This window comes from Grampus griseus, assembly GCF_964374135.1.
Source record: "Grampus griseus genome assembly, chromosome: 10".
NCBI classification, from domain to species: Eukaryota; Metazoa; Chordata; class Mammalia; order Artiodactyla; family Delphinidae; genus Grampus; species Grampus griseus.
This window is the reverse complement of record NC_139004.1, coordinates 86,487,848-86,515,034: the sequence shown is the minus strand read 5'-3', so window position 1 is coordinate 86,515,034 and position 27,187 is coordinate 86,487,848. Positions and strand designations below refer to the sequence as shown.

At 44.0% G+C, this 27,187-nt stretch overlaps 1 protein-coding gene across 1 annotated transcript in view; it reads right to left on the bottom strand.

Moving 5' to 3' along the window:
- GXYLT2 (glucoside xylosyltransferase 2) overlaps positions 1–15,745 on the bottom strand; it is a gene marked incomplete at its 5' end in the record, with an annotated part of 81,712 nt that extends 65,967 nt beyond the window's left edge. Inside the window, one exon of the mRNA XM_082664006.1 lies at positions 15,471–15,745. Coding sequence (XP_082520132.1) covers positions 15,471–15,745 — 275 coding nt within the window. The remainder of the gene's footprint in view (positions 1–15,470) is intronic.
- Positions 15,746–27,187: the final 11,442 nt, after the last annotated feature.

The following is a 27,187-nucleotide window of genomic DNA, read 5'->3' as shown; positions in this document are numbered from 1 at the left end:
TTTTGTGAGCTGAACACCCTGCACCTTTTCCTTCTTACTACCTGAAGCACCTAGTGCTGGGCTCATATCCTGGACCTTCACACAAACTGTTCCACCTGGAATGTTCTTCCCTAGCTCTTTGCAAAGCTGCCTCCTTCTCTTTTGGACAGCAGAATGGCCTCCCCTGACACCTCATTGAAGGAGCACCGTCCCTTTTATTTTCCATCATGGTCTTTGTTTATTTCATTCCAAAAATGAACCTCAGCTGGTGATTATATATTCTTTCATTGTAATTTATAGCAAGTACACAATATTATTTACAGTCAATATAAGACAGTGTATCAATAAATTAAAAATATCTTTAGAAAAAAGACTGGAATAAAACACAATGCACATTTTCAATTTAAAAAATGTAAAACGTGTTGAAATAGTAAAGTTGGTACATGAAAAAACTTCTTGCCCCATAAAAAATTTTTGCATGTTACATTCTGGTCTTTACTCTATTGAATACATATTTTTACAGCTGCAGTAATGCTGTACATACAATTTTATATCCTACTTTTTTCATCTGCTTCTTTTATTTTTCTTGTTACTTTTTAAGTCTTCATGACCATCATTTTATCCTATCCGGCTAAAACACCATATGGCTTATCATCATTTCCTTTGTGTTGTTGTTTCCAATTGTTCTCAGTTATATATATTAAAAAATCTTGCACTAAGCATGGGTGGGCCAATAGATTTCTTTCTTTCTTTGCATTATTTCCTTTTACTACATTCCCTGGAATGGATTTACTGGGTTAATAGCTATTATCCTAGCAAGAATGTAGTAATTTTGACAGTTTCTCGCATTTACCCAAGAGTTCTTGGAAAACACCAGACCGTAAGAAGCAAAAACAAAAAAAATGTAATAAACATTAGCCCAGCCACCTCTGAACTCCTTGTATGAGGTAACCGTGTAGCTGACTGCTGAAACAAGATGAAACACACTTGCGTATGGCATCAGTGCCTCCAAATTCCTTGTGTTCTGAAGCGGTGATGCTTAGGTTGCAGTTACCATTTAGACACTGCATCAAATAACATTGAGTCACACAGTGAGAACTTATTCCATTTTCAGTTCTTTTTCAACAATGGCAATAAGAAAGTCTCAGTTGGTGCTAATATGTCTTGAACACCTTTCTTTTTCTCTTTTTTAATATTTATTTATTTTGGGCTGTGCTGGCTCTTAGTTGCAGCACGCGGGATCTTTAGTTGTGGTGTGCAGACTCTTAGCTGTGGCATGTGGACTTCTTAGTTGTAGCATGCAGACTTCCTAGTTGCAGCATTCATGTGGTATCTAGTTCCCCAACCAGGGATCAAACCCAGGCCCCCTGCATTGGGAGCATGGAGTCTTAACCACTGGACCACCAGGGAAGTCCCCTGAACACCTTTCTAATGTTGCCTAATCCTCCCTTTCAACTGAAAAGACAGCAGACTTTAGATACAGAACCTTCAGCAGGAGTATCAAGTTAGAAATGAACAACATTGTTTGGTTTTCTTAGTGTTTGATTTGACAATTACCTTCTGTTTATGTTTTTGCTGACAATTCATGGTGATGTTATAAAATTTCCTTTAAAAACAAATATACTTAGAATGTGGAGAAATTAGCACCCTCAAACATTGCTGGTGGGATTGCAAAATGGTGCCGCCACTTCAGAAAGCAGTTCTACAGTTCCTCAAAATTTTAAATATAGAACTACCATATGACCCAGCAATCCTATTTCTCGGTATCTACCCAAGAGAAATGAAAGCATATGTCCTCACAAAAACGTGTACATTCATAAATGTTCATAGGAGCATTACTCACAATAGCCAAAAATTCCAACCCAAATGTCCATCAACTGATGAATGGATAAACAAAATGTGGTATATCCATACAATGGAATATTATTTGGCAGTAAAAAGGAATGAAGTACTGATGCCTGTGACAACATGTATGAACCTTTAAAACTGTGAACTGTGAACCTCGTGAAAATATAAAAGACCGCATGTTTTATGACTCCATATGTATGAAAAGTCCAGGATAGAAAAATCCATAGAGACATAAGGCAGGTTAGTGGTTACCAGGGACTCACAGAAGGGGCAAATGGGGAGTGACTGTTTTTATGGGTATAGGGTTTCTTTTTTGGGTGATGAAACTGTTCTGAAATTGGATAGCAGGGATGGCTGCACAACTCTGTGAGTAAACTAAAAACCTCCACAGTGTACACCTTTTAAGGGTATTTGAATTATATTGCAATAAAGCTGTTTATTAAATACATAAAGGCACACATTTATAACAAGGATAGATTTAAACTTTTTCCTTTTAAAGTTAGCATATCATAGGGTAGTCATGTTAAAAGAATCATGACACTGACGTGGGAACAACTGAGGCTTGTAAAACGCCGCCCCCATTGTGCTGGCTTAAGCCAGTCCTGTGATCCGATGAGAAATGATGCTCATAATAACACAGAAGGCTCAGAGCAGAAGCAGCCTCACCACCTCCGTGCTGCCCAAGACGAAGCGTCTCCTTAATTGCTTAAAAAGTCTCAAGCGTGTGACTTAATTAAACTTCAATTTCTGGAGTGTATAAATGATGAAATACGGCATTTGTGTGTCTGCTATTTACGTTGGAGCCTATTACCGCAAAACACACTGAATTATTAAAGCGAGTAATTGCTTCTACTCAGACCCTCTTTTCTGCCATCTGCTGCTACCTCTGTTTCCAGGGCTTCTCCTTAACTGACAGGCTAAATTAACTCAGGTAAAGCTGATGCTATGATACGGGCCGGCAGTGTGAGCTGGATGGAAAAAAAATCACAGTTCTTTCAAACACAGCCTGAAACATTTGGTGACTAGTTTTAACAGGGAAGGAAACACAGAAATATGAGGGTGGGGAAGGAAGCAGACACATTTTAAGAGGTTGAATATGCTCACCCTAGGGGAAGACTTGACTAGCAGAATGCCACTCCCCTCTCCCCTAGTGGAATCTCTTACAAGACGAAGCCACGGCTATCTGAATGTAGAAGTTTGCAAATGGGGTCAGAGTGGCAGTTGAAGACGTGGAAATACCTTGATTCAGCCCCTAGTAGGAGCGTCTGGTGATGGGTGGTTATATCTGCCTTAAGTGCTGGCAGCCAGAGGCACTAGTGAAGCTCCTCACAAACCACAGGTCTGGGAACACGGGAGACCCTTGACAAAAAATTTCCGCACCGAAGCTGTAAGTAGAGCCTTCACTTAGCAACCCAGACGTGACGCTCAGGACTGTGCTAACAGTTAAATCACTTTTAACGACCCATGGTTTGGAGTTAAATCAACTATCTTTAATCTTCCAAGACAGACAGAAAAGCCTGAAGTCCCAGCATTACATGAACAGTGTTGACACAGTGCCAAAAATATCTGCCATGAGGGGGAGGCTTGATAAAACCGTTCGATAAGGGCATCCAATTACTAATAGTTTGTATTTAGTCTGGATCATGATATTTGAAACATGGCTGTGCTCCTAAACAAAGTCTAGGTCTAACGCACATTAGGTGTTCAATGTCCAAAGCTGGTGGCTTTGTGCGTCTCTAGGTGTGTGTGTCTGCTTTTAGCCATCACTGTACACATATACATGCTTTATGATTAGGAAGTAGCAGAGCAACGATTCAAACTCAGGCAGCTGGACTTAAGAAGCCCTGCTTTTAGTTATGACGCTGTATTTGGGGTCACACACAAGCGAGTCAGAAAAGGAGCCCCTCCAGGCAGATGAAGCCTTTATCTCTACTCAGAGCTCCTGACTCAATGATCCGAAGGTGGACTGGATTTCAGTCCTCACCCACAGTCCCGCCAGGTGTGACTCGCACAGCACACCTGCACCATCTCTACCTCCATAATCCATCCTCTCGCTCTTAGCTGAGGTCACGCACAATTGGGTTTATAATTCTCCTCCTTCCAAAACTCTAGGATGCTGCCTGGACTGATTCTCATTTCATTCTTCCCCCCGTGATTGTTCCTGACACACAGGGGATTCTATTTCTCCATCTCCCTCTTCTTTTCAAATTAAGATGTTATTGAGATTTAAAAAATATGAACCAGCAGCGCTGGTTTGAAATAAATGTCTGGTGACATACGAGGGGGAAGCATGAGGATTACATATTCTGAGAATGGGCACCTCTATCTCATTTCCTGAAAAAGAGCATAAGGGACTTACCAATTTTTTTTTTTCAGTACGCGGGCCTCTCACTGTTGCGGCCTCTCACATTGCCGGAGCACAGGCTCCGGACGGGCAGGCTCAGCGGCCACGGCTCACGGGCCCAGCTGCTCCACGGCATGTGGGATCCTCCCGGACCAGGGCACAAACCCGCATCCCCTGCATCGGCAGGCGGACTCTCAACCACTGCGCCACCAGGGAAGCCCCGGGACTTACCAATTTAAGCAAAGGAAAAGTGGTCTCCCCAGCTAATTTCCATACTCTTATGCCTCAGGCCAATAGGGATTTTAAATTTTTATGATAATTAATATCCTTTAAATTGTTTCATAAATATATAAGTAATGCATATACTTATCACAGAAAAAAGTGTAAAACACAGACAAGCGAAGGCGGGCGAGGGGTAACCAAACCAACTTCATAACCTCTGTTAACGTTTTGGTATACCGTCTTCCAGAGTTACAACCACTATATGTAGGTGTGTGCATATAAGTATGAAAATATGTAACAACCTTTAAAGAATGGGATAATTTTTATAATCTGTTCTCTTCCCTTACAAATACGAACAATTTTCAACTTTAAAAAAAGAAAAGAGATTTTATCAAAGGGATCTTCTTCAAAGGGGTTCTGGAAAGCCATCAAATATTTCACATTTCAAGATCTGTTCCCAAGCACAGTATGGCTGTAAGCAATATGGATCTCGATGCACACAGAGCTGGCTTCAAATTCTAGGTTTGCCACTTGGCTGTCCCATCTTGGGCACACACTTTAACTACTTCTCACCCTCAGTTTCCCCATCTGTAAAAAGGGCTTGTTGATTCTAGTGGCTCTTTGCTTTTGGTTTTGGTGTTTCTTACTAGCGTCCATTTCCAGGTGTTTCTGGTAAGAGCACCTCAGTTTTCTTCGGGGGAAACCACTGTTCTCAGTTCATGAGGTTTGGACGCACTGAAGCATCCTCCCCCAGATGCAGACATCAGGGGCTGGTGTGCATGTGATCCAAGCCAGGGCGGTTAGAGGCAGCCCTGGGACTCTTGCTGGATGAAGTCTTTCCCTTCAAGGTTACTAAAGAAGGAGGACTTAAGCCAGACCCGTTGGAACTATCACATGGAAAAATCTGGCCTGAGAGTGTGGCCCACACAGAAGGAAGCAGAGTTAAAAGATGGAGGCAAGATGGTCACACATCCTGGACACACCCATGACTGAAGCTTTATCTCCTTTGCACATCACAGTTTTATGAGCTAGTAAATCCCCTTTTATGATTAAGTGATACGAGCTGATGAGCTGGGATTCCATCACTCCAAATGAAAAAGAATTTGACCTATCCAGTAATAGTACCCACCCCTTAGGTTGTTACGAAGATTAAATGAAATAACGTGGTGAAGTGCTTCATACGGTACCTGACATGTTTTAAGTCATCATTAAATATTACTTGTTATCATCATTATTATTAAATATTAACTTAGATGCATCAGAAGCCTTCATTTTTCTCCAAATATTTTATGTCCATGCCCAAAATGGGCGAGGCAGAGCAGCAAAAAATTTATTTTAAGTGTCAATACCCTAAATTATTGCAAAACGAGGTTTGAAGTGTTTGTACATTTTTAAAAGTTCTCAGACATTAACACGGACATCCATTAACCCGTTCCTCCTGAGGGATGAAATTTGATACTTGAACACTAAGGCTTGTTACTTTGGAACCAGTGGTCAGACAACCCGGCTCCTTTTAATTCCCACAAAACTGGGATGAGGAAAAAGCAGAGCAAGGGTTCAAGCCCAAGCAGAGACACAGGCCCCCGCAGAGCACTGTCTGTGAACAAAATTCTGCGTTTTGGTTTCTGAGGACACCTCCTAATTCCTGAAAACTCTTCACTTACCCTCTGCTTTTCTAAGCTCGGAAACAATAGTTCTCTGCCCTTGAGTGGAAATCAAAGCTACAGACAGCCTGACTTCCAGGTCTCAAAGTCTCCAGAACAATCGCCCAACCCAACCAGAGGCAGTGAAAAGGGTTCTGTCCCATCTAGTCCCCGAGCTTTCACTAAGGACCGGGACACTGGGGTTAGGGTAGCATTCGTTATATGTGGAAGCTGTCTTCATTTTCTCAAGACACAACCCAGGGAAAAGCCTGCCTAAATCCTTAGCTCTGGCTAACATTTGCTGAGACCTTCTCGTGTTGCAGGTACCGTGCCAGCCTTTGACTCACATCGTTTCATTTCCTCGTTGAACTTAGAAGAAAGCCTAGATTGGCCGAGGAGCACTGACTCATTCAAAGCCACACAGCCAGTCAGCTGGATCTAGTTAGGATTCAGTTTCTAAATAATAAAGCAACCATGGACACTAACGGTACTCAGAGCAGCACGTCACTTGCTGAGTGATCGCCATGAGCTGGCCCTGTGCTTGGTGTTTTATGTGCATTATTACAATTTCAGCTCTTTGGACCTCAGTTTCCTCTTGTATAAAAGGAAATCACGCTTCAGATTATGTGTTCTCTATTGCCTCCTATTTATGGAAAGCTTGGACTCTAAATTGTACCATGATGAATTTTTACCAGAAGATGACAGTCTTCCGTGTTGCTAAAAGAGGTCGGGGGGAGGGGCATCCAAACATCACCCTCAAATACACCACAGTCGCTCTTGGCTGCCAAAAAAATCACGGACTCCCAATAAAAGCATCAAGTTAAGAAACTCCTCTTTCCAGGGAGCAGTTTTCGAAATTTCATCGTAGGAGATAAATCAAGCGCTGGGGAAGATCTGGAGGGGAACATACAATGAATTCCGTCTTCAACTGAAGCCTCTTCTTTTCTTTTTTTTTTTTTAATATTTTAAATGGTGGCAAGATAGATATAACATAAAACTTTACCTCTTGTTTTCTTACAGTAAATTATAACATGAAGAGAAGTATTTCCAAAGGAAACAAATCTGTTCTCAAATTTTCTTCCAAGAACTCTCACCTATGGAGTTTCTAGGGAGATGTGTCAATAGGGCCACTATTGACGGAATTTTCTAAAGGTGCTAAAAGCAGGTGCTACACATCCACATCCGTCAGGACGTTATGGTGGTGAGTGACAGAAACTCAATGCATGGAAGCTAGGACGGGGACGGGACAGTGGCAAAGGGCAGAAGCTGGCCTTGGGAACAACGTCAGAACCCGCCCCCACCCCGGCTGCTGGATGTTGCTTCTCACCCCTCCAGGTCACCTTGGGTCCATGAACTCTCCATGCAGACCAGCTTTCTCCACCTGGCAGAGACACAGCTGCAGCCACTAGAAACAGTTCTCCCTTATGCTGTCTCTGACCCCAATTTTTTAAATCCCTAAAAAAAAGGCTCTAATTTGGCTTAGGAACCTATCCCGGAATCACCTGCCACCTGGGACAAGGTCAGGTGCACAGAATGGCCACTCCAGGGTGTGACGGACCTTCATGTCCTGTGTGCCCCCTAGAGCCATTCCCCTCTCTCTCCATCAACAGCACTGAGGTTTTGATTTAAAGAACCATCTGGTTCTGTTAAGAGGATTCTGGATGCAAATAACAGAAACCTCAACTCCAGCGTGGAAGAGAAGGGCCCTAGATAGGGCAGGCCTCTGGATCTGTGGATCCCAGGGCTCAGTACTGTCCTCAGGGACCCACAGTCTCCTTCTTTCTCTACTCTACTGCCCAGAGTGATGACTTCAGCCAAAGCTGGTTTTCTAAGGATCGTGGTGACAACTGGGACTATTTATTTCCTTGTTCATATCTAGAAGATAAAGTCTTTTGTCCAATAATGTAAAATAAGTCCTTCTCTTCTTATTCTGTTCCCTTTTTTTTTTCTTTTTTCTTTTTTGCTGTACGCGGGCCTCTCACTGTTGTGGCCTCTCCCGCTGCGGAGCACAGGCTCAGCAGCCATGGCTCACGGGCCCAGCCGCTCCGCGGCATGTGGGATCTTCCCAGACCGGGGCACGAACCTGTATCCCCTGCATCGGCAGGCGGACTCTCAACCACTGCGCCACCAGGGAAGCCCCCGTTCCCTTCTTAAGCAGGAGCTGATTGGGCCAGCTTGGGTCATGTAACACCTGTACACCAGTAACTATTGCCAGAGAAATGAAATTATGTCTTAGCCCCGGATACATAAAGTTTACACTACGACAGGGATGGGACTGTCATGGCAGGCTTAGACCATTGCCTGGAGGTACAGTTCACTGTCAAATTGGGGGTGGGGTGGGAGAATGGAGGTCAGGAGCCAAAGACAAGTCTATTACATCACCCTCCCCCCAGTGGTTTAGGTGGTCTTGGCTTCATCCCTAACTCTACGGGTGGCCCTTGCTTGGTTTACTTCAATTAGCTAATCCCATCCCACCCCTCTACTCCTTCCCATTTCCTCATCCACACTGTAGGCATTTAAACCAACCAAAGCCAATGAGATGGGAGAAAACTTTCACTGGTGCTTCTAGGAAATAAAAACACTCCCTCATCCAGAGAAGCAAGATGAGCCTGGAGCATCTTGTAGCGCCCGAGAGTAAGAAAGTGCTCAGAAAGGCAAAACTGAAAACAGAAAGCCGAAACACAGTGATGGGGGTCTACCAGAGGAGCAGAGCAGCCAAGTGAAAGAGCTACTAATCACCAGACGGAAACAATTTCAGCAACAAAATAAAGTCATACTGGACTGTAACTCAAAGCACAAAATCAGTATCTACCAGTCCATCCTGATTTATGACTGAATAATACAGGGGGGAGAACAAACACACCATCTCTCGCACAAAAGAATTTCAAATTATTTATATAGAGATACTCCGCCCTCAAGGAGGGGGAACACAACTCCGCACTCCTTAGGTGGGAGTTGTGCACAGTGACTTCCTTCTAAAGAGTAAGAGTATAGTGAGGGGGGAAAGAGTAAGTCTAGAGTGGAGAAAGCTGACAAACACTAGCTCAGCCAGTGGCCAAGGTCAACGTTAAATCATGTCGATAGTATACGCACGTGATAGGACGTGATGAAAACGGCACTTTACCTCTACGGTCTTTCTCCAGATAACCCATAACCCCAGTTATCACCATGAGTAAAACACCAGACACATTCCAACAGCGGAGTATCTTATAAAATATCTGACCAGTGCTCTCCAAAACTCGCAAGGTCATCAAAAACAAGGAGGGCTTCCCTGGTGGCGCAGTGGTTGAGAGTCCGCCTGCCGATGCAAGGGACGTGGGTTCGTGCCTCGGTCCGGGAAGATCCCACATGCCGCGGAGCGGCTGGGCCCGTGAGCCATGGCCGCTGAGCCTGCACGTCCGGAGCCTGTGCTCCGCAACGGGAGAGGCCACAACAGTGAGAGGCCCGCGTACCGCAAAAAAAAAACAAAAAACAAGGGAAGTCTGAGAAACTGTCACAGTCAAGGGGAGCTTAAAGAGACATGACAACTAAATGTACTGTGGTGTCATGGATAGAATCCTGGAACAGAAAAAGAGCACTAAGTAAAAACTAAAGAAATCTAAATACATTAAACATTAGTAATAATGTATCACTATTACTTGATAAATGATAACAAATGTATTGTACCAGTGTAAGATTTTAATCAGAGAGGAAATTGGATACAGGCTATATGGTAACGCTCTGTACTACATACTCCCCAATTTTTCCACAAATTTGTTCTAAAAAATAAAACCTCTTAAAAAGAAAAACATTCCCTCTCTTGGAAGGATGTTACTATTAGAGATCCTTACTATTTTCCTAAAGGGTGTAAGATTGTTTTGAATATTATTAGGTAACATGTAACTTAATAATATAAGTAAAGTCTTAGTATCAATATAGTGCTGGCACAAGGGGGGGTTGCTTCATGTACTCATTCATTAGTTCATTTGACAAATATTTATTGAGTACCTACTGTGAAATCATCTCTGTTCTAGGTGCCAGTGGTACATTGGTTAATAAGACATGAAGTGTGCATGAAGAGGGGAGGAGCAAACAAAGTAGGATTTTCATGCAATGATGAGTGCTATTTAAAAAAAATACGAAATAAGAGTAAGGAGGTCGAAGATGATGGGCAGGGTCCTTTTTCCTAGGGCAGCTGGGAAGATCCCGCTGAGGACAGAATCTGAAAGCAGAGCTGAAAGAAATGAGGGAGCTAGCCACACAAGGATGTGAGCAAAGAACATTCCACCACAGGAAAAAGTAAACAGTGCTGGGGTAGGAATGAGGGCATTTGAAGGCCAGTGTGGCTGAAGCAGAGTGAGTGAAGTGGAGGAGGGCAGGACATGAGATCAGAGAGCTAAATGGGCTGAAATCAAACAACGGTTCAAAGGCCACGCTAAGAAATTGAATTTTACTCTGTATGATGGGAAGTTAGGCACTGGAACCAGCAAAGTGACCCAGTTACATATTTAAGATTATTCCAGCAGCTGTATGGAAAATGGACTGTAGAGGGCGCTAGAGTGGAAACCCCAAGCCAGAGAGAAGCTACTGTAGTCCATGTGTCAAACTATGGTGTTTAGCTCAGTGGTAGCAGGGAAGTGGTAGATGTAGTGGGATTGGGGTTATATTTGGGGATAAAACCAAGAGGGCTTATTAACTGAATACACAGAGAGGGTGAAAGAGGGGTCTCACGGACCAATCAACAAAAATGAATTGGACAAGAATCAGGACTCACAGTGACAAAATATCACAGATGGTTCCCAAGATCTAGAGATCTGTAATGTGTTCTGGGGCGACCAGCTAATTATAGGATGGCCACAGACTTGGCATTCTGCTCTATAACATCATCCCTCTTTAGTGAGACATTTATTCAGGCTTGAACCCTCTAAGAAGACTTATCTCAGAGACCAAAGAGAACTGCAGGAAGTGCTGTCTCTTGATGAGCAAATACGCAGGCTTCCTCTCGGGGCAGCTCCAGAGGCTGCCAAGTGTGTAATGTGTTTCTGTATTGTCTCCCCTCCCCCCTCCCCCAAATTCTGGGAGGGAAGCAACTCCATTCACCATTGCACACTGAGTACCTGCCCCAGGATACATGTGCAATAAACATTTGCTGAATGACTGTGGAATAAAATGACAGAGGTAGCCTAAGTCTCCCTTAGAAGTCATATTTTAAGAGAAAACAGCAATAGCCAGGCTAACCCAGAGACAAAGAATAAAGTTCAGGAGGGGGTTGAGGCTGACGAATCCGTTGGAGCTCTAGGCTACAGCCAGTAAATGAGAAACAGTGATTTTGCAAGAGATGGCACAAAGGGCTAAGCAACAGTCATTGATGGGACTCTGCAGCTGAACTTGTTGATCTCGTCACAGGACCATCAAATATCAGAGCTGGAAGAGATCTTAGAAAACTTGTAGATCGACCCACATGTTTACAGATAAGCAAATTAGGGTGAAATGGCTCAGGACTAGAACCCAATCCTCTGGACTCCAGATGCCAAATTCTTTTTCCTATCACACAGATGGGCAGTTATATTGAACTTCCTCTTCCGTATGTAGGCTCAAAGAGGAGTTTTCAGAGCAAGCTGGAGAGATAGTCTTCTGAAATCCGAAGTCTATACTAATATAAAATTCTCATTTTAGAATTCAGTTCCATGAAGAATAAATGATCCCTCTTGATAAACTTTTCCCCTTATCATTCAAAGAAAATAAGGCAGCCCATCATGGTTCCCTTTTTGACACGGCTGCCAGGAAGGTTAGAGCTAAATTTTTCTTTTTCTAATAAATTTATTTATTTATTTAATTTTTGGCTGCATTGGGTCTTCGCTGCTGCACGTGGGCTCTCTCTAGTTGCAGTGAGCGGGGGCTACTCTTTGTTGCGGGGCGCAGGCTTCTCATTGCGGTGGCTTCTCTTGTTGCAGAGCACAGGCTCTAGGCACGTGGGCTTCAGTAGTTGTGGCTCGCGAGCTCTAGAGCGCAGGCTCAGTAGTTGTGGCAGACGGGCTTAGTTGCTCCACGGCATGTGGGATCTTCCCGGGCCAGGGCTCGAACCCGTGTCCCCTGCATTGGCAGGCAGATTCTTAACAACTGCGCCACCAGGGAAGCCCCGTTATAGCTAAATTGAACACTTAGTCCTCATAACAACAGTGGCCTCAGTGGTTAAGAATATGCCTGCCAATGCAGGGGACACGGGTTCGAGCCCTGGGCCGGGAAGGTCCCACATGCCCCGGAGCAACTAAGCCAGTGCGCCACAACTACTGAGCCTGCGCTCTAGAGCCCGCGAGCCACAACTACTGAAGCCTGCGCGCCTAAAGCCCATGCTCCGCAACTAGAGAAGCCACCGCAATAAGAAGCCCGCACACTTCAACAAAAGAGCAGCCCCTGCTCACCGCAAGTAGAGGAAGCCCGCGTGCAGCAACGAAGACCCAACGCAGCAAAAATTAAAGATAAATAGAATTCAGATTTGGAAAAATTAGTAATTAAAAACAAAAACAGTGGCCTTAGTTTTTGTCAAAAAGTACTTCTTTCCTACTCCTCTTGATGACTTTTCATGTTTCATAAGTATTTCAATGGCCTTATTGTATATGTCTGTGTTACTGTTAGACGTCTCAAATTTGTTTTGGAAGTCAGCCAGGTCTAAATCACCAAAAAAAACAAAATAGAAGGAAGATTTCATTTCTCTTGTGCACTGGAACGGCTACTTATAGTGTGGTGTACGTTTTCAGATCCCACCCTTGACCTAAAACTCAGACATTACCTCTCGGCTTTATATTTATAGAAAGGAGAGCCCACCACACGACCGACTGCATACAAATGACTAGTTATAAAATTGTAGGGTCTGCCCGCTAACTAGGCAAGTCCCTGGAAACTTCTCCGAAATGAAAACAAGATGTGGAAGGAAAGTGCCATGCTTGCTGTGCTGACGTGGCAGGACTTCACTTACACCAGGACCTGGGGGGGAGCAGTGCAGCCTGGCCTAAGGATGGTCAGCAGGTGGTGGACTGGGTCCCACCCAGCTCCACGCTTGCTGCCGACTACTCCCCAGGCTCGAGATACAAGATCACCGTAGCCTTCCTCTCTTCTGGATTCTAGCCATGTAAAGAGATTAAAGCGCTCATTTTCTGAAAACATGAGGCTTTCTTTTCCCTCCCTAAAATGAAATTCCTCCTAAACCACAAAAATTTAACCCAGGCAGGATTAGGAAAGCAACAAAGGCGTCCATGCAGAGATCTTTCCTCCTGCTCCCTTAGTGCTCTGTCGCTGTTTCTGCCCAGGTAGCAAAAGAAACGTTAATAAGTCCCTGAAAATGTCAACATCGCCAGAGGACGCTAGACTTTCATGTTTATGCATTTGAGCCTGAGACTTCCTGTGGCTTTTTTTTTGTTTTTTCCTCTTTCCTGAGTTTGAAAATTTTGTTCTTTATTCTTATGGTGTTGCCCATGATTTCCATGATAATCTAAGAGATACGTTTAGAAGAAAAATGGCTTCAGGAGACACTGTTGCTCATGGAAATAGTCCTTCCCGAAAACAACCATTTGGATTCTGTTCATGGTCTCTTCCAAGTCAGAGCCAATTTTTTCAGGCAGAGACAAGAAAATGCTGCCCCAATGTTCCCAACACCTTGAAGGATGAAGACAGTTCCAAAAATCTATGATGTTTCTTCAGAAAAATTTCAGGAAAATTATGAATGCAGGCAAGCCTACTGTATGACACCTGCATTAGTACGAAAGGGCTCAACCTGTACCAAGACTGCTGGGATCAGTATCCTCATCATGGAACCTTGGACAAATTGCTAAACCTTGTGTAATATTTTCCTCATCTGTAAAATGGAGATAATATTAGTGCTTAATCAGTGCTTACTTCACAGAGCTGTCTCTCAAAGTTTGGTGTGCATCAGAAACAGGAGGAGTGCTTGTTAAAACACATACTACTGAACTCAACCTCTTGATTTTTGATTTTGTGAGCCTGGGTGGAGGAGGGAAGGGGTGAGACTCAGCATTTCCAACAAAGCCCCAGGTAACTCTGGTGCTGCTGGTTCAAAGAGAACTCCAAGAGAACCACTATCTAGGGTTATGGTGCTGATGGCGTAGTTAATGAACGTAACCTAAGTGTTAATAATGACTATTTTAATGTACTGTGGTTAACACTATGCCTTGTAAAAAGTTAGCTGTGATAAATGGTGTCCATTCTAATTATCTTCCAAGTTGTCCTATCAACTTACAAATCATAGCAACTTTGTAGCTAAACCGTAATAGAATCCATTACAAGAAACCTCAGTACATAAGAGGGAAAACCCTATTAACTTCCTAACAGAAATATCCTTATTTTAAAGAGTGAATACATTCATAAGAGATTGTAAATGGTTCTAAATAGACTTAAAAGCAATTCTATACATCACTGGGGTTTTTTCCCCTAAAACTTGTCCATACCCATCTGTACATTTCTTACCAGGCAGAAGAGAAACAAAAGCTGACACAGCTACTTACTAGGTTTCCTGACTTTTCTCTCACTTACAGTAAAAACGCCAAACCAAATTTAGTCATTACGGTGAAAAAGAAGTCTTCCACTCGTTTCAAGTAATTAAGGAGCCCAGCAAATGTGGACGTTGCAACTGGCAGTTATAACCATCAACAGTCTCCAAATGGTAGAGGAAACAGAGGGCTACAAGACAAGGGGATTTTTTAAAAGCTCTCCACAACAAAGGAAATGAACGCAAATCCCTAACCTGCGGGTGTTCCAGCAACCCTAAGGCCAAAGATGAAAAGCTGTGGCGGGTTAAGCTCTGTGCAGATAAAGAGGATATCAAACAGAATGTCGAAGGCTAACATGTTTTCCTTGCAGGGCTCTGACCACACATGAGTCTGAAAAAGAAGGAGGAACAGGGAAAGCCCCACGCTTCCAAGGAGAACACTTCTTAGTACACTCTGGTCGAGAGCCTCTTCTGTTCTAAGCACAGGGGGAGATTCGCGGTTCAATGAGAGGCAGCCAGTACTTAGTAAACATCTAACTTTTCCAACTCAGTCAGATCTAAGTTTTTGGTAGATATTCTCCAGTGAAACATGAGAGTTAGATAAAGCATTCTTAAATCGTGATGGCTATTGAGAAATTCTACAAAGGGCGCATGTTTGCAAGAACGCAAAAAAAAAAAAAAAGCCTTTGCCCTGACAGTTAAAAATGTACCATGCAGACCACTTTCCCTGACACTTCTCTTTTCAAAAGGTACGTGATGACCAGCACTGCGCTGTTAACAGGACTCCATGAAGACGGTTTTTCATTTCTAGCGGGGAAAGAAAGAAAAGTGGGCAGCCCGTGGGTGAACTTGGAGTTTGTCCCTCCAGCCCACAGCCTCCCATGGACCGGACACGGGTGGAAGGAGGGAGACACGGGTCCGCGGATGGGATTCTGGGGCTGCCACGACTCACCTCGCCAACTTCTTCAGGCTCTCGGCGCCCCGACGGCTGGCTCGGGGGCGCGGACGCGGAGGCCGGCGCCGGCGAGCGCTCTGGACCGCCCCCGGGAGGGCACCCGGGCCCGGGAGGCGCGCGGGGGCCGGCGCTGGGCGGCGCGGCGGGGCGGACGCGGGGCGAGCGAGCGGCGCGCGGGGCGCGGCGCGGCGGGCGCGCAGGGACAGCCCCGCGAGCAGGAGCGCGGCCAGCGCGAGCAGGAGCAGCGCCGCCGCCTTGTTGCGGAGCTTCATGGTGCGGCGCGGCGGCGGCGGCGGCGGCGGCCCCTGGGCGGCGCGGCCCCTTTGCGCATCGCGGCGCGCCGGGCGGCGGCGGCGGCGGCAGCGGCGGCGGGGCGAGGGCAGCGGCGCGCGACGGCCGCCTCCTCAGCCCGCCAGCCGGGGACTGGGGTCCGGGCGGCCGATGGGCGAGCGGGCGCGCGACGCAGGAGGAAGAAGGGGAGGGAGGGGGAGGCGTGAGCCGGCCCGAGGAGGGGCAGCCCGCGCCTACCGTACTGTGTGGAGTAGCCGCCCGATCGTCCACCCACCCGCCAGCCGCCAGGCGCTCCGTCTTCAGGTAGGGCAGCCTAAAAACCTCTCACCTCCTCATTCATCCACTCATTCATTCATTCGTTCATTCATTCATTGTCTCCCATTCTGTTCCATTCCCTCGTTTACTTCCTCAATTCCGTCACTCATTCACTTACTCTCCCATTCCATCTTCTCTTCATCGGATTCTCTCTTATTCCATGCATTTGCCCCATCATTTATTTTTACCCATCTATCCACGCACTCGTGCACCTACCCATACATCCAATCAGGCAGGGACATCTCTGTCCAGTTTTCCCAATGCAGGGCCTGGCACTTGGTGGGTACCTGTAAGATAACCACTCCAGATCCACGTTGTCTAAACAAGTTACAGAGTGAATTCTAGAGTCTGGGTTTGAAATCTGACTCTGCTGCTCGTGATCTAGGCTAGGTGATCATGAGCAAGTGGCACAACTTTCTTGAGCCTTAATTTCCTTACATGCAAACTGGGATTGTATTGCTGCTCTCCGCAGAGCCGTTGTGTGGACATTACATTAAACAAAGCATTCGAAGAAACTCGCACAGTGCCTGGCTCACAATTGGTGCCCAATAAAAGCTCTGTGATAATTAGTACAATAAAACAGAGCTCGTCATATATACATAAATGCACATTTTTTTCTTTCTGACGTAGATTTGATATAGAGTAATATTCACAAGCCAGTGTAGAAATGAATGTTTCTGAGACTTTAACAGCCGCAATCACCAGATGAAGTTTCCAGAGTTTCCCAGCTCTTCTTCCAGGGCATCCCCAAGCATCACTGTGAAGCATGAGGACACGTCCTCTTATTATTCACCATGAACTGACAGCCAGCGTTCTATTAACTCTCTTTTCTGCTTGGCCACGTGACAAGGAACAGCAGTTATGACAACGTCTCTGAGATTCTACAAGATTCCATGTTGCCTTATAAATCGTCTAAAATTCAGTTATATTCCGAATGGTTCTCATATTAGCGTTACATTTTAATTCTTTGAGATCCCATTGTATTTAAAGTTCTAGGAATGAGAATATTTAAACACCTGGAACCTCTGGCCAAGTAGGCACCTAAGAGATGGCAGGATGCAGGCTCAAGGTGTGCACAGCAGATGTTGCAGGTGAATGAGCACCAAAAAATCCATCGATTTCCACTGAGGGTGAGGTATCGTCCCGCTAGGATGCATTTGGAATTGGGGGAAGGATGTTTTGGGTTGTCACAATAACTGGCAAGTTCTACTGGCACATACTGGACCTCCCACAATGCTCAGGACACTCCAGCAGCACAAAGAATTGTCCTGGGCCAACTGCCAACACGGGGGGGGGGGGGCACTGTGGAGAAACACTGGGATAGGCTAAAGCCTGGTGTTCAGGCCTTCCAAGTTTAGAAATGGCCACTATTATGTTCGTATGTGGCCCAGTGAAGCAAGAATTCCCAAACTCTGTCTTGCCACTTCCTCTCTTCCTCAAGGAGACACATGCAATAAGAATAAAATAAGGCAAAGTAACACTTGGCTAACAGCTAAGGTTTTGGCCTCAAACACCAAAGTAGAACTTGGAACAACTAGGTTTGACCAAACAGAGGACTCTGTTTTCTTTTACCTTGCTGAAACAAAGGAAAGGCCTGATTTATCTCCTTCCCCTGCATCCAAATTCATGTTTGGGTTACCATTCTGATATCTAGCATGATGGAAAAAAGATTCCAGATACCATATCTATGACTTATCTCATTTGTCACTTGGATGTCAAATATACCAAATGCTTGTGTATTTGTCCCCCTACCCCAGAAATCTGTTTCTCCCCTTGTCTAGATACTCAGTTGCTCAAGCCAGAAATTAGGTGGGAACCAACCTTGGTTTCTCTGTTTCCTCTCACCTCCTGTATTAGTTCTCTGTTGTTGCATAACAAACTACCCCAAGTGTGGTGGCTTAAGATAATACACATACAACCTCATGCTTTCTGTGGGTCAAGAATCCAGCACGGTTTGGCTGGGTCCTCTGCTTCACAGGCTCTCAAAAGGCTGTAATCAAAGTGTTGGCCTGGGGGTGGTGGTCTCATCTGAAGGCTCAACTGGAGAAGGAGCTGCTCCCAAGCTCACTCACATGGTCGTCGGAAGGGTTTCAGTTCATTGGACTGAGGGTTTCTGGTCCTTGCTGGCTCTTGGTCAGAGGCTGCCCTCAGTACCTTGCCAGGTGGCTCTCTCTATCAGAATAAGTACATCCGAAGAGCCAGAGAGAGAATGCCATCAAGACAGAGGTAACAGTTTTTTATTATCTATTTTTGGAAGTGACATCCCATCACTATGCCATCTTCTCCTTGTTGGAAGCAAGGCATTAAATTCATTCTGCACTCAGGTGGAGAGGATTACACAAGGGCCTGAATACCAGGATTACTGGGAGCTGTTTTAGAAGGCTGCTTCCCTCACCGCCCATACCCAAAGAGTCAGCAAGCTCTGTGGCCTCTGCCTCCAAGACATAATCGGCATCTCTCCACTTCTCTCCTGAATTGTCAATAGTGTTTGCTTGACAAGATCAAACCTTGCCCAATTCCTAATGGCCTTGTTCCCATAGTATTTCACATAAGTTATTCCCACTCCATCCCCCACGACTCTGAATTATATGAAGTGGCTCTTCTATGGCCTAGAAACTTTCTAATTGATCTCCTTGCTTTTTCCCATGGCTTCTTCCAATCCTTAAACCAGAATAATCTTTTAAAAACATAAACTATTTCTCCTTTGCTTACAACTCTTCAGGGATGGTAACAAATTTTTAGATCTAATACCCAAGGCACAATCCATGAAAGAAATGATTGATAAGCTGGATTTTATTATAATTTAAAACTTCTGTTCTGTGAAAGACAAAAGTCAAGAGATTCAGAAGACAAGCTACAGACTGGAAGAAAATATTTGCAAAAGACACATCTGACAAAAGACTGTTATGCAAAACATGCAAAGAACTCTTAAAACTTAACAATAAGAAAACAAACAACCTGATTTAAAAATGGGCCAAAGACCTTAATAGATGCTTCACCACAGGTGATATACAGATGGCCAGTAAGTGAATGAAAAGATGCTCCATGTTCTGTCACCAGGGTGGTCCAGTGGCTAACGCTCTGCGCTCCCCGGGTTCGATCCCTGGTCAGGGAACTAGATCCCACATCCCACAACTAAGAGTTTGCATGCTGCAACTAAAAAAGATCTTGCATGCCACAGCTAAAGACCCTGCAGGCCGCAGTGAAGATCCCATGTGGCACAACTAAGACCTGGCACAGCCAAATAAATAAATAAATATAAAAAAACCCAAAAAACAAACAGTGAGATACCACTACACACCTATCAGAATGGCCAAAATCTGGTACCCTGACACCACCAAATGCTGACGAGGATGGGGACCAACAGGGATTCTCGTGCATTGCTGGTGGGAATGCAAAATGGTACAGACAGTTTGGTGGTTTCCTACACAATGAAACACACCCTTAACCATTACAACCAGCAGTCACACTCCTTGGTATTTATTCAAAGTAGCTGAAAACTTATATCTATACAATAGCCTGCACTTCAGTGCAAGTTATTACTAATTCGTTATTAGTAATTCGTAATAGCAGCTTTAATAGTAATTGTGAAAACTTGGAGGCAACCAAGGTGTCCCTCAGCAGGTGATGGATCAATAAACTGTAGTGCGTCCACACAGTTGGATGTGGACTTTGGGTGATAATGGTGTGTCAATGCATATTCTTCAGTTGAACGAATGTACCCCTCTGGTGCTGAGGTGTTGATGGTGGAGGAGGCTGTGTATAAGAGGAGACAGTATGTGTATTGGAATCCTCTGTAGTTTCCCTTCAATTTTGCAGTGAACCTAAAAAATTGCTCTTAAAGAAAAATCTATTCTTTTAAAAAAGCAGGTATGGGATTTTTCACTCAAGTACTCTGACTCTACTGTCCGTGTTGTTAACCATGCCCCCCAGAGTATAATGTATATATGTTGCTTGAGCAAAGAGAAGGCTGCGAAATGACCTCTACAAGATGATAACCAATAAATACCCCAGTGGGCAGGACAGGAGGTTTGGGGTTATGTCTGTATCAGTTAGAAGCAACGGAAGAGAATAGCTGACTAACTGTGGCTTAATCTATGGCTTTTCCAACTTAAATGGGTGGACAAATGGTCTGGAGGCCTCATTAAAATGTAGATATCAAGGTGGTGTATCTGAGCCATGGCCTGAGATTCTGCATTTCTAATAAGCTGTTAAGCATTGCTCCCTGGGGCTTCCCTGGTGGCGCAGTGGTTGAGAGTCCGCCTGCCGATGCAGGGGACACGGCTTCGTGCCCCGACCCAGGAGGATCCCATATGCCGCGGAGCGGCTGAGCCTGCGCGTCCGGAGCTTGTGCTCCGCAACGGGAGAGGCCACAGCAGTGAGAGGCCCGCGTACCGCAAAAAAAAATACAAACAAAACCATTGCTCCCGCTGCTAGTGGTGATCCAACATTTTAAGTAGCAAGGACTTGATATATTCATCTTACATAGTAAGAAATCCAGAACAGATGGAAGACAGGGGTGGAAGGAAATGTTTCCACTGGAGACCTACTGTGAACATTTGTGTATTTGTCTTTCGGTGAGCATAAGAATGCGTGTGTGTTGGATATATACTAGGATGGAAATTGCTGTGCTACAAAGTAGGCATAAGCTTACCTTTAGTGGCTGCTACCCAACAGTTTTCCCACATGATTTTATCAACTTACCCACCTACCAGTAATGCATGAGAGTCATGGTTGCTAAACATCTTTGCCAACATTTTGTTTGTTTGTTTCATTTTAGCCACTCTGGTGGGTGTGTAGTGGTATTGTGGTTTTAATTTGTATTTCCCTGATGACTAATGAAGTTAAGCATCTTTTCATGTATGTATTGGCCAACTAGACTCTTATTTTATGTCTTTTATGAAATATCTGCTCCAGTCTTTTGCTCATTTTTCTGTTGAGTTGCATTTGATTGATTTGTAGGATTCTCCAGAATCTGCATAAAGAACCCTTATCAATAAATATAGTTTCATTTTTAAATGTAAATCTTTGATTAACTTGGCATTTATCCTGGGTGAGTATGGGCCCAACCTTTTTTTTCTTTTTCAGATGGTTTTCTCAACACCAATACTGCACAGTCCATCTTTCCCCCATCAATTTGAGGTGTCGCCTTGGTCATGTGCTGCAGTCCCAGGTGTATTTTGAGATATTTCTGGGTTTTCTATTCCATTCTGCTTGTCTGTCTCCCGTGTGAGAGTGCAATTTTACGTACTTAGCATTAAAACATGCTTACATATCAATCAGGATGACTCCTATTGTTTTAGAGCTTCCCAGGCTATTTTTATTTGTTTTTCCATATGAACTCAGAACTAGTTTGTCTCATTCTAAAATTAAAAACACAACTTTATTGGCATTAAGACAAATTTTTAAATTAACTTACAACAAATTAACGTCTGCACAATCTTGTTTTTCCAATTGAGAGTGATTTAGCGTCCCTTATTGGTTCAAATCTTATTTGGTATCCTTCAAGGATGCATAAACTTTTGAGAAGCATAACTGAGTGGGTGGGAAAGTGAGGAAAATCTCTGAGGCCAAGAAACCACAAGAAAGTAAGAAACCTGAGAGATTGTTCAGCCCTGTAGTCAAATTTTTCTTTGGACAGGAAATAAAACCTAGAGCCCAACCAAGCAAGGTATGAGGTTGGAGTGGGAACACCTGAATAAACTGGGTCCCCCAAAGAGTGGCACTCTGACTATAACAGTCACAGACTGTATAAAGCATCACTCAGCTGATCAATAGCACCTTATCAGGCCCATCCCTAGAATTCTCAGGGTCTGGGGCAAGAGTAAAAATGGAGACCCACCATTATAGCACAGAGAACTCTGGTCAATATTCTGTAATAACCTAAATGGGAAAAGAATTTGAAAAAGAATAGATACATGTATATGTATAACTGAATCACTTTGCTGTACACCTGAAGCTGAAGCTAACACAACATTGTTAATGGACTATACTCCAATATAAAATAAAAATTAAAAAAAATGGAGACCCACCTACCATATGCTTAACTATTTACAAGTTATAAGTCAAACTAACCACTGTCAAATGACATATGTTCTATGCTCCTGCATGGCAAATATGTTTTGATAACAGCCTTGAAGTCCAGGAGGAACTTTTTGATTTCTACATGATGCCTGGGGGTGATAGAGAGCAAGTACTCAGCCCCAGCATTGAGCTCCCCCTCTCCTCCCTCCACCCTGGCCCATGCGTGGGCACCCCTGTCCATATGTCTAAGCTTTGTCCACGCCCCTGCAAACAGCTGCCCTTTGGCCACGCTCAGGTCCAAGGGCGTGTACACTAGGGGCAGTTTGCCTTCAGAAGGACCACTCAGGAAAGAGGCCTGCACCAACCCTGGAGATGGGCTCAGGAGCATTTAGATAAGGAATCACAGAGTCTTGGCTATCCAGAGTGTGTTCTAGAAGGAGGAGGGTCCAGGGCTCTGGATGGGCACTGCCTGACAAGGGCCAGAGTGGGTGTCAATAAAACATGGGGCCCAGCAGGAGCCACTCTACCTGTGGTTTGAGGACAATAAAGGTCCTTGCGCTGATGAGGCGATTTCTCAGCAGAAAATGGAACGGACGGTACAGCTATGACATAGGACTTCGGATGTCTCCGTAGATGGTAGTATGGAGAGACGACCATGACTGAGGATCACACAGGACTGGACATTCCTGCACGTGTCTGTGTAACAGAAATGACTCCAAGCATCAGATGCCCTCTCAGACCCACCCCACTCTACTCAGTTCCATGATTTTTGGAAAACTTCCTAGACATAAAATGACACCTTGGGGTGAATTAGGGAGGAAGAGAAAAACTTAACCCCTTGAGTTTACCTCAGAGAGATTAAAGAAAAGCTCTGAAGTGACTGAGTTTACCATAAATTGACAGGCAAACTGCTGCTAGAGAGAGAAATGAAATTCAGATATGGAAAAATCAAAGTTACATTTTTTGGTACCTGAGTTGAAAGTTCATACCTAACACGGATTGTCTTGGTGCTATGTAGGTACACTAGGGTTTTAAGATCCACCTACTTCTGAGAACAACCTGACTCACAGTTCATGGCCATCTCATCACAGGGACAGGAGAAGGAGTGCAGAACTCCCATCTGAACAGAACGTGGTAGTCATGTGGGGGAGTAGAAGATGATAGACAAAGACGGACAAGAGGGGACTATTGATATATGGATTCCAAATAAGTCACCCCAAGGTCTCTTCAACCAGGAGTTCTCTTAGTGAACTCAGAAAACAATTTTGCTATTAAAATGTGTGAATTTTATCTAAATTTCCAGGATACACATATTAGCTAAAATTAGACTTCTGAGGATTTTTTGTTGGGGAACTGCACAAAAAGAAACCAGATAACATTGAAGGAAGACTAATGCTGCCATGTATTATCATGCTCTAGTCAGCTCTGATTACAGCAGGATGTTATTGGCACTTAAGTCACTTGATGAAATAGAATAGAAACCTAAGAAATGATTCTGGACAATATCCATCTGTGCTGTGCATTAAAGAATGCTTTTTAAGTCAGTGTGGAAGGATGACTTTGGGGTAAACAAATGCCAAAATACCATCAGGAAGAAATAAAAAGTTGAATATAAACAATAAACCATAAAAGAGCTGAAAGAACACAGAAGTAAATAGTTTTATGAATTTAGTTTGGAGACAGCTTTAGTGAGCATAGCCAAAGTCATTGTTGTTTATAACGGCCAGCAAATTGGATGTAACTGAATTACCTAATCACTGAGATCAGATAAATTGTGGTACCTCAATTCAATACAATGTAATTCACATAGAAATGTTATTCATGACAACATTAATTTAAAAATAAGCTACCAAGGGACTTCCCTGGCTGTCCAGTGGTTAGGACTTCACCTTCTAATGCAGGTTCGATCCCTGGTTGGGGAGCTAAGATCCCACATGCCTGGAGCCCAAAAAACCAAAACATAAAGCAATGTTGTAACAAATTCAATAAAAGACTTTAAAAATGGTCCACATCAAAAAAAATCTTAAAAAAAATAAGCTATCAAAAAAGTAAGTACAGTTTAGTCTTATTATAAGAAAAGTCTATATATTTAGCAAAAAAATGTAGAATATTGTCTGGTTGTCTCTGAATGGTTAATTTGTATTCTTCTTTATGTTTTTCTGTATTTTTTAATTTAAATAAACAATCTCCACAAAACTCCCAAAACTTCTGTGACACTTCTCTATACTAAGCAATCCTTACTACTTTTAAAAATTAGTGGAAGCAGCTTTATTCATGATAGCCGAAAAGTGGAACAAGACAAATGTCCACTAACGGGTTAATGGATAAACAAATACAGCACATCCATACAATGGAATACTATTCAGCAACAAAAGGGAATTAACTACTGATTCATGTTACAGCCTGGATGAACCTCAAAAACATTATGCTATATGAAGGAAGCCAGGCACAAAGGACCACCTATTGTATGGTCCAATTTACCTGAAATGTCCAGAAAGGCAAATCTATAGAGAAAAAATGTAAGTTATTTGTGACCCGCAACTCAAGGCAGGAAGAAAGATTAATTGTAACTGCAGAGAGATTTTGTTGGGGGGGGATGGGAATATTCTGGAACTAGATTAAGGTGATGATTGCACAGCTCAGTAGAAAAAATCGCTGACCAGTACACTTAAAAGAGAGTGAATTTTATGAAATGTAATTTATGCCTCAATAAAGTTTTTTTAAAAACTTAATGGAGAATTTGGTGAAAATTCAGAGCCTAAAAGGTTTAGAGGTTTTGTTTTGGTTTGGTTTTAACATGGAAAGAGAGGATGAGGAAAGAATGATTAGAGACTTTACAACTACAAAGGAAAGAATCTGGCATTAAACACTACAGGATCTGTCCAGATATTTACCAGATATTTAGGATGGATATATCATGGTGTTTTTATTTATTTGTTTGTTTGTTTGTTTGTTTATTTATTTATTTATGTCTGCATTGGGTCTTAGTTGCTGTGTGCGGGCTTTCTCTAGTCACAGTGAGCGGGGGCTACTCTTTGTTGCGGAGCATGGGCTCTAGGCACGCGGGCTGCAGTAGTTGTGCGCACGGGCTTAGTTGCTCCGCGGCATGTGGGATCTTCCCAGACCAGGGCTCGAACCCATATCCCCTGCACTGGCAGGTGGATTCTTAACCACTGCACCACCATGGAAATCCACTGTGGTATTTTTTGATGCCAGGAGAGAAAGCTTATCTAGATTAGGCACAGAATTATGATTCTGTTTCCTAAGCCAACTGTGGGGTCCTGGAGAAAAGAAACTAAGTCTTAGCCTTGAGTATTAACTTTTGCTACCAACTTGCTATGTGACCTTCCCGCAATCACTTCATTTCTCTGAGTTTCAATTTCTTTATCTTAAAAAAAAAAGTGGATTGTACTAGATGGTTTTTTTTTTTTTTTTTCGGTACGCGGGCCTCTCAGTGTTGTGGCCTCTCCCGTTGCGGAGCACAGGCTCCGGACGCGCAGGCTCAGTGGCCATGGCTCACGGGCCCAGCCGCTCCGCGGCATGTGGGATCTTCCCGGACCGGGGCACGAACCCGTGTCCCCTGCATCAGCAGGCAGACTCTCAACCACTGCGCCACCAGGGAAGCCCTAGATGGTTTTTATAGTCCTGTTCAGCTGCAGACTTACCTTCCTTGGCGTTCACCACCCTTACCAATTTGCCCCAACCTCTTTTACAATCCTAATGCTTGTTGCTTCAGTTTTTGTATCCTCCACATAAGATAAGATAAGGTGACCTGGTTCCACCCCATTTATCTGTGATTTTTCTCCCGGGAGCCTTTGCTCAGGCCCCACACTTATCAGAAATGAGAGTTTTCTAATTGTTCCAACCCCCATGCATTTCTCTATCTCTGGATCTCTCTGACTGAATTTCTACACAGTATGTCTTTCATTGCTATTCCATGTATCCATTGCTGCATTGCAAACCTCCCCCAGACCTACCAATGTGAAACAACAATCATTTTCTTAGGCTGACAATTTTGCGAGTTAGAAAGTAGGGCAAGCACAGCGGGGATGGCTTGTCTCTCTTCTGATGTAACTGGGGCCTCAGCTGGAGTGGCTCAGATCCTAGAGGTGGGTGGGATGGAGCCATAAGCCTAAAGCTGTGTTTCTGGCTGACAGTGAGATTCCTCTGTTCTTCTTCATGTGACATCTGCTGAGGCTTGAATGGCCAAGGTGACTTCTTCACTCTTGGGAATGGTGCCTGGGCTGGGATGGCGGAGGCAGCTAGGGCCAGCCACACAACCTCTCCACGTGGCAGGTTGGGCTTCCCCACAGCCTGGTGGTCTCAGGAGTAGCTGGATTTCTTGCACTGTGGCTGGCTTCCTTCAGAGCATGCATTTCAATAGTGCAATTGGAAGTGGCAAGGTTTTTTTATGACCTGGCTCTCAGAAGTCATGCAGTGTCACCTCTGCTGCATTCTGTTGGCTCCACAGGGCCAACCCAGATTCACTGTGCAAAGGGACCACACAAGGGTATGATTACCGGGAGGAGTGGCTCATTGTGGGAAGACACAGTTTTGGAAATTGGCTACCACAACTGCTAATCCTTCTGTGTTTTATTTTCATAGCTAAAGTCTAAATTATTTGAAGTTAGCGATGATTTCTTTCATCTTGTATTATCTCCTCTCTCTCCTCTTCCCAGATCATCAAGAACAGAAACATGAGTTTTATAGATGGTGGACTAGAGGTGGGATAAGCTCAGGGGTCCCAATCCTGGCTGTGCTACTTATAAGCCATGAGACCTGGGCAGTCATTCAACCTTGTTAAGTCCAAGTTTCCTCATCTATAAAATGAGGGTGCTGGTGATATAACGGCTGTTTCCTCCTAGAGCTGAAATAATGACATTGTTTGCAAATCACTTGGAAAAATGGCTCCTATGTAATAAGTGACCAATAAATACCAGCTATTATTGTTGATTAAATTTATACCATAAATTTATGATAACTTGGGGGCAGTATTGCCCAGAGGAAAAGGAAAGAACCCAAGTATTATTTTCCAGGGTGAAAAAAAATTCCATAAACTATGATAATGAAGGCAGCAGGCTCTG